General features: G+C 46.6%; 1 protein-coding gene across 3 annotated transcripts in view; it reads left to right on the forward strand.

Annotated features, from left to right (window-relative positions):
- TBX15 (T-box transcription factor 15) overlaps nucleotides 1-7,892 on the forward strand; it is a 100,838-nt gene extending 92,946 nt beyond the window's left edge. For all 3 annotated transcript variants that reach the window (XM_036090105.2, XM_078072553.1, XM_078072552.1), the window contains exon 8: nucleotides 5,392-7,892. In XM_036090105.2, coding sequence (XP_035945998.1) covers nucleotides 5,392-6,176 — 785 coding nt within the window. In that variant the 3' untranslated portion in view covers nucleotides 6,177-7,892. The remainder of the gene's footprint in view (nucleotides 1-5,391) is intronic.
- The last annotated feature ends 290 nt before the right edge of the window (nucleotides 7,893-8,182 follow it).

Raw genomic sequence — 8,182 nt, forward strand, 5'->3', positions numbered from 1 at the left:
GGCCTGAGAGTGGGGAGGGGGTTTCTCAGTGGGAAGTTGGGTACTGTGGCCAGGAGAGAGGCAGATCAGCCCTAAATGGCAATCACAACCGATGTGTACAGGACAGCAGGGCAGGCAGTAAAGCAAGTAGCAGAGAAAACAACCCAGTTAATGAAAGGGGAAAAGATGGGGCTAGCCCACCTAGGGCAGTGTGGCAGGTGTGAAACAGGGCCATCCAGGAAGCACAGAGGCTCAGAACCCCAGAGGACCAATGTGAAAAATGAGAATTGGGTGAATATATTAAAAGCTATTTTAAAAGGATCCATGTATATCTTTAAACTTTATGGAGAAGGATGCATTAGGAGTCTTTCTAAGATTGAAACCACACAATTCTCATTAGCACTGCAATGTTACACATCTGCATTTTAAGAAGGGTACTCATTTCAACTAAGGGTAATTCCTTAGTGGGGATGGACAGGGCTGTGATCATGACCATTGATGTTATGGCCTCTGGGTTTGTTCCCTGGGTTGAGTCCATAGGGTGCTGACATTTTACCTCTTATCTGTTTGAAAGCCTCAAAGAAGGCTGCTCAGGGACACAGTGATTCTGTATTCTTCAGGGACACATGCCACCAAGTTATATGAGAGAAGAGTCTGGCTGATGGAACCAAGTAATTACATGGAAATTTATTCTTTACTAGCCCAAATGGGGTATTGTTTTTACTGTTTTTCAATTTTGAGGGGGAGGGGAATAGAGCACAACAAAATAAACCCAAAAGGAAACTGTATGTGAAAGCCTTCATATTACAGTCTGGAAGTGATCAATTTAAAGATGCAGAAGTCAGCAGGTTTGGTATTCAGGATTTTCATGGTCACATTTAACTTGTCTTCATGGTATACAAGTATATTCTAGGTTATTGTCCTCATATGGAAGCACTGCTAAACATGTATTCTTTTTGGTTAGTTTGGCCGTGAGCCTTGAATATTGGAACAGGCTAATGTTGAATATGAATTTCAATGAGTACCTCCTCACTTGGGTCCATGGGTAAAACAGGATACAGGGAGGTGGGGTGGACAGGGAATTGGTCCTGGAATACCAGAGAGTTTTCAGCTACTTAGGGCATTACATTTTAACTCACCTCTCAGAAGTGGATTAAGACCTCTGAGGACAGTGGGAAAGACACCAACCTGCCTATTTGTGTTCAATTCCACTTGCTTGGTCTGAGAAAAGATAGAGACATGGGGCATTGAATTTCCATTCTGGGCAAGGGTGAGAGGAGAGGGAAAGATAGTCCAGAGAGGAAACAGAGTTGGCTTAGCTTTTGGGAAGATGGGCTTAATGGGCCCATAAGTGGTCAAGGGCCCAGCGCTCTATCATTCACAGCCATGGAGGCTCCTCCAGCCTGTTACATCCAGGCATCTAGCTGTGACATATGCTCACCAGTGTGCGGGGAGGCCAAGATGCTCAGCTCCATGAACAGAAGCCAACACCTGAGAGCCTCTCCATCAGAACCCTAATGCCCTAGGATTCCTTTCTCCTTCCTTCCCTCCTTCTCCACTTATAGAAGGGAAGAGAAGAGGAAACAATATTTACAATGTATTTAACATTGACAAATATTTAATGCCTATGTGCACTTTGTATTATATGTTATTTCATCTGTTTCTCAAAATATCCCTACGAAGGTAGACACTCAAAATTCTACTTACATAGAGAGGCTCACTTGCAAGATCCTATACTCAGCAAGAGAGCTGGGGAATCCAAAACTCTACAGTCCGTGCTCATCTATCTAAGGTTTAAATCAAGACCCTGAGAGCATTCAGAACTTGGCAATACAGAAGGGATGAGGTGAGAATGTTATGCAAAAAAGGGAGGTAGGCTTTTCCTTTGAGAGGCAGCTCAGACCCCTCTGTAGCACTGTGGCCAGGCCTCCCACTCTGCCCTAGCTCTTCTGTGATGCGAGGCCTCAAGGCAGCCCAGTGTTGAAAAGCACAGGGAGGGCAGCCTGCCTCCTTAGGCTTATTTAGCACTTGGCTGGTACTCCCATTCTTGTTTAACAGCCGCCAAGCTGAGAGATCATAAGAGAGTAACGACTTCTCAGTATCTTGGTTTGCTTCTCTGCAAAATGCATACCATAGTCTTCTCTTTCTATGTGGACCTTGAAAAATAGCTATTATTTGAATCAAGTGCTTAAAGTGCATAAGAGCATTTCTTCAAACGCTAGTTCATGTGGGGGCTCCCACCCCCTGAAACGCAGCAGGCCACCAAGTCTCATTTCCAGTGAGTGTCATTTAAAAGCCAAAGCAAGCTGACTACACACTTTTTAACATGGGACCTCTCTCATCTGCTCAACAGAAATCCCTGTAACTTGTTAATAGTTCCCTTCTTATTTTTTTGTAGTGAAACCAATTGCGGCCTTAAATCAGTACCATTCGTTCCATCTTGGGCCATCTGAGAAAACCATTTAGAGTTGTAAAAAGTCATCTGCTCCATCATGCACTTCCTGCTGCAAGGCTGGGGCCAGGGCTGAGGGAGCCTCCCTAGAACAGGACAGTGCAGTGTGCTGAACGGGGGGGTCTCTTTGGGGACCACATAAACACCAGATCTGGGGGGGGAGGAGCAAGGGCGGACTTTCAAAGAGAGGAGATCAGATACATCTCCCATAAAACACAGATCTCTTTACAGCTGGAGTCGGGTTTCTCCATTTGTGCCATAGCACTTATTTCCCTGAAGCTCATAGCGTTGAGGGTGCAAGAGGAGGGAAATGTGTAGAGTGCCAGTTGCAGAGCATGAATCTCTGAATTTCCTGGAAGGCTCTGTAGTCTAGGCCACTCGGGAGTCCAGAAACAAGTAGTGGGAGATATTCTTCCTCATCCTTCTCAGCCGTGCCCTTCCAGACTCCTTCTTTATATTAAAATGGCTCCTTGAAAGTCCTTGCTATTGGCCATTCACACTTTAGCATAAATTTAATCCTCAGACGCCAATAGAATTCTGAGAAGGACAGAAACAGAAGCCTGTCGTTCGAGACCCTCTTTCACAGAGGAGGAGAATGAAGAAGTAGCCCACATTACCTGTGATCATGAGCTGGATGGAGGCCAGTGGACCTAGAATTAGTCTGGGTGCTCTTCCTACCACGGTCAGCTGCTGGCTTACTTCTCTCAGTAGTATATATGATATTGGCCTTATCTCAACTTGTGGGATAGAAATCTTTTTACCTCTCTTAAAGGAATTTAAGGCATGAAGAAGAAACAGGAAGGAGAATTTCCTGAAATGACTCTAAAATCAGCAACTGTTTATTGTTCTATTTTGGAAGTTCATTGGGGAAATTCTTTTGACCAAGGAAGAGACGATATTAGCTGGGTTTTATAAAAACTCAACTCCGAAGAAACTATTAATGAGCTAAATTTGAAATTCCACAGTCAGTACCACTACCATATTTGTGGATGTAGGCTGAGGCAAAAAATGAACTTTGGGTTTCTCTTTGAGTTATCTGCCTCTCAATTTGCACATTTGGACCCTCCTCCCTGGCACCCTGTGGATGGTTTTTCTGTATCCCAATATCTCTGGAAGCCTGCCAGTTTTCTTCACATTTCTCTTACTGATAAAAACCTTATTCCTGCTCCTTTCCACTTAAAATGTCCTTATCCTTTTATGGCAGCTCAGGTTCTAAGAATCCTTACAAGAGTTGTGGATGACCTAAGGGTACCATGCTCCTTGGGGGAATCAGGGCTCTCATCAACAATGCTGGGAAGCTCCCAACCTTGCCCCAAAGGAGGAATTCCATCATGGGAGAGTCCCTATGGAAGACAGAGCAGCCTCCCATTCTGTAATTCAAATGAAAGGCCCGGCAGCCCAAACACTCACCACTGCCTTTAACTGCCAGTGGGCGAGGCAAAAAGTGGGTCCTGTCCAGCTGCTTCGTAGCCCTGGGAAAGGAGAGGCTTGGAAGGGTCATTTTTGTCTTCTGAAGCTATCTGAGAACACATGTGAAGTAGGTTGAGTTGAACTGGCCCTTCATCTGTTGGTGCATCAGCCCCCAATCCAGTTCTAATATCGCACGTCAGAGGAGCAACTCTGTCAAGTACAGTTCCAGGAACTTGAGGAGATGAAAGGGACCTGGAGGTCCTCTCACCCCAAGTGTGGTCTCCAGACCATCAAGCAGCATCAGTCTCAGAAATGCAAACTCTCGGGCCCTGCCCCAGATGTGTAGAATCAGAAATTCTGGGGGTAGAGTCAGCAGTCTGTTTTAATAAGCTCTCCAGGTGATCCTCATGCACCCTAAAGTTTAAGAAGTGATTCTTCTTAAACTGCTGGGTGCTTTTAAATAAGGAATTTGGGTGGTATCACTGGTTTTCAACCCTGGCTGCACATTAGAATCCTTTGGTTCTCATTTAGTTGGTCTGAGGTGGGATCCTGGAACTTAAAGCTTGTAGCTTCTCCTAGCTTGAGAGCTACTGATACAATTCAAGTTCTCATCTTCTGGATAAAGAAACAAACCCGGAAAAGATAAGTGATGTGCCCAGGACCACATGGGGGGTTTGTGTGGCAGAGCTGTGAGAATCGAGATCTCCTGCCTTTGTGACCTGTCTGGACTCTTGCCCTCACAAATATCCCAAATCTGCAGACTACATTTACAGTCTTTGTTCCAATCTCTGAGACAGAGAACAGGCTTTTCTAGAGGGAGATTAGCAGAGCCTCTGAATTATAATGATTTAGTTACAGGTTAGCTTTGCTTTATGCTAACCTAGCTCGTCTGGTTGTGCTCATAATATCTTTCATATGACAGAACTTCAGTCCCATACCTGACCCCCTACTACCTGGGCCCCCCTGCTCAGCCTTCCCAGGCCTTAACCTTGATTTGGCACCTTGCCCCAGTACCCCATTTCCTCTGCAGGTGAGGGCCTGAGATTTGGTATGCTGTGTTTTTAGCTGGAGGACTAAATATGGCAAGGTCAGCCGTAGTCCCAGGTGACAGCATGTAGCTAATGCATTTCCACGGACAATGGGGGGAAGTTGAGCTGGTGGATTTTAAATCTGATTATCAGAGGTCTTACTGGAAAGTGAATTTGATGGTGAGAAATGGCAAAGTGAATACTGGAGGGCTTATTTTTTCTTTTTAAACAAGACTTCAAAGACACATAGAAACGAGAGTTTAGTGTTCTTTTGTGTCACCTCTTTGTCTTCTCTTTTGGAGTGTGTGTGTGTGCGTGTGCACGTGTGCACGTGTGCCTGTGTATGTGTGCACAGGTAGAATCACTTAACATGAGTCTGCTGAGTTAAGAGAAAGCGATGGTTCTGTAAAACTCAGCCCATCTCGGACATTTGAGGGCACCTCCGGCCTGGCTTGCATCTGGCCTGCACAGACTTCTCTTAAAAGGTCTCTGGCTCAATGGTATTCACCTTTTATTTTTCAGGGGGCAGCACAGGCACTTCCCCGACCACCTCCAGCACTGGGACACCATCCCCTTCAGCTTCTTCTCACCTTTTATCTCCATCCTGTTCTCCTCCAACATTTCATCTGGCGCCCAACACTTTCAATGTGGGCTGTCGAGAGAGCCAGCTGTGCAATCTAAACCTCTCTGATTATCCACCCTGTGCCCGAAGCAACATGGCGGCCTTGCAGAGCTACCCAGGGCTGAGTGACAGTGGCTACAACAGGCTCCAGAGTGGCACTGCTTCAGCCACTCAGCCCTCGGAAACCTTCATGCCTCAGAGGACTCCATCCCTGATCTCAGGAATACCGACTCCTCCCTCGTTGCCTAGCAACAGCAAGATGGAAGCCTACGGTGGCCAGCTGGGGTCCTTCCCCACTTCCCAGTTCCAGTATGTCATGCAGGCAGGCAATGCGGCCTCCAGCTCCTCATCACCACATATGTTTGGGGGCAGCCATATGCAGCAGAGCTCCTACAACGCCTTCTCTCTCCACAACCCTTACAATCTCTATGGATACAATTTCCCCACTTCTCCTCGGCTAGCTGCAAGCCCAGAAAAACTGAGCGCCTCTCAAAGCACTTTACTCTGTTCTTCTCCTTCCAATGGGGCCTTTGGAGAGAGGCAGTACCTGCCCACGGGGATGGAGCACAGCATGCACATGATTAGCCCTTCGCCCAATAACCAGCAGGCGACTAACACCTGTGACGGTCGGCAGTATGGGGCGGTCCCAGGCTCCTCCTCCCAGATGTCCGTGCACATGGTTTAATGGCCGGTCCAAACACCACGGAGCCTACTGCCCTACACCCACAGGGCCCCAGCGTCTCCATGGGCAGATCCTCCTTTTTGGGAGCCCAAGCCTTTGAAAAATGGGAACTGTGTATTTTCTTTTTTTTTTTTTTTCTGGAGGAGGAAAGCACATACCCAAGAACAACAAAAGACATTTAAGCCACTGAAGGATACTTGTGGTAGAATCATCTCGGACTCCGTGGCCATTCTCCTGCCTTCCCAAACCTTAGTTTTATAAAGCATTGTCTACTCCAGAGTGGCCTTTGAAGAAACTGAATAATCATTTTATAATAATGTTAAGGGAGATGCTAGCATGTAGCAGCCATGAAAAGTTACCCCCCACACGAATACAGACCTACTTATACATGCATACCTACATACATACATACGTGCATGCATGCATACACACATATGTATTCACACACAAACTCTTACACATACCGACATACATGCACACTGACTTGGAGGTGGGTGAACTCTGTGGAGGGGGGCCCAGGTGGGGGCTTTCACCAAGAATGGGTCTATGTACAACACTAGATGGACTGGGCCAGCAGTGGCGGTCAACATTTCTCCCCTGCAGCCTACCCTGTTTCTGGAATGAACCGTGTATCCTGGAGCCCCTTCCGGTCCATGAGGGTAGACAAACATCAGCACTACAACTGGACTTGGCTTCCTGAGAACGATTGCTTTTGAACTTTGGCTCTCCTCACTCGGTGTGCTATCGCTGATGTTCCCAGGGGTGCCTGTGAAAAGGGAGTAAGAGCAGCCGAAGGAGAAAGGAAGAGAAGCAGTAATGAGCAAGAGAGAGGCGGAGAGCGAGACTGAGAAAGGAAGTGTGAGCAATGGTGAGAGTTGTAACGCACCGAGGAAATTGGTTTGTTTTGGTTCTCCACCCCCACCCCCCTACAGGTTCTAGAAAGAATTGTGGCATCACCGAGGAGGAAACCTCTCTGGGACACTGTGCAGAGTCAGGGCACTGGTGACAGGGACCCGGGCAAGGAATGCACTTCGATCCCGCAGCTCTGACCACCGTGCTCCAGAAGAGGGGTGCCCTGTGTACGCAGTGCCGATTCCAGAGCATGCAGCCTGGCAGGGGAGGGGGACCGGAAGGAGTGTGAAGAAGGAAGGGTGTTATAATCCCGACAGATGATACCAAGAGCAGAGGTGACAAATAGAGGCCTGGCCTTCCACATGCCAGATCCAGACACCTGACCTGGATCACCTGCCCCTTAGCCCCTGTGGCAGGAGAAATCCGGGCACGTCCCAGGGAATTGCAGATGGGCCTTCTCCATCCTTCCACCTGCCCTTAGATCTCCATTTTTATCAAATAGTTTATTGCATTTTGAAGTTTTGGGTTTTTTCCTTCATCTCTCCTTTCCCCTTCAAATCCTTTAACGTTAAGAAAACAAGTGAAGTTTGGTGCAAGCTAAACTTTTTAAGTGGTGTGGAAATGCAAATAATACCAAGTAAAATAATACAGATATTATTAAGATTTTTGGTTTTGAGGTGTTGTAGATAATGTATTTATGTGCCTAGTGGGGAATCCAATATTATGAATATTAAAAAAGGGGGCAATAAAAAGGGTATGTAAAATATGTATGAAGTAAAGGTGTATAAAAAATTTGCCCTTATGCACGGAACTCTGTTTCTAAGTGCCAAGCACAGAAAGCCGCTAAATAAAATCTTTGCAATTGTATTACAGCGTGTTTGTACGGAAAAAGTAAATAGCAGTGTATGCATTTGCGTTGTGCTTTACAATGAGCACAGCGCTCTGGTCTATGCTGCTTGGCATGATCTTTATGTAGACCTCGTGAAGGAGATTTCTCCATCCTCATTTTGATTAGTAACTGAGCTCCAGAGAGGTTGAGTGGATTCTCTGGGATCGAAGAGCTGGTCAGAGAGGGAACGAGGACTTGAAATCAGGTCTGACTCTAGTGGGATGTTCGCTTTCATGCTAGCTGCAGAATCCAGTGAGTCCAACAGCGA

The sequence above is a fragment of the Halichoerus grypus genome, chromosome 5 (assembly GCF_964656455.1).
Source record: "Halichoerus grypus chromosome 5, mHalGry1.hap1.1, whole genome shotgun sequence".
In the NCBI taxonomy this organism is placed as follows: domain Eukaryota; kingdom Metazoa; phylum Chordata; class Mammalia; order Carnivora; family Phocidae; genus Halichoerus; species Halichoerus grypus.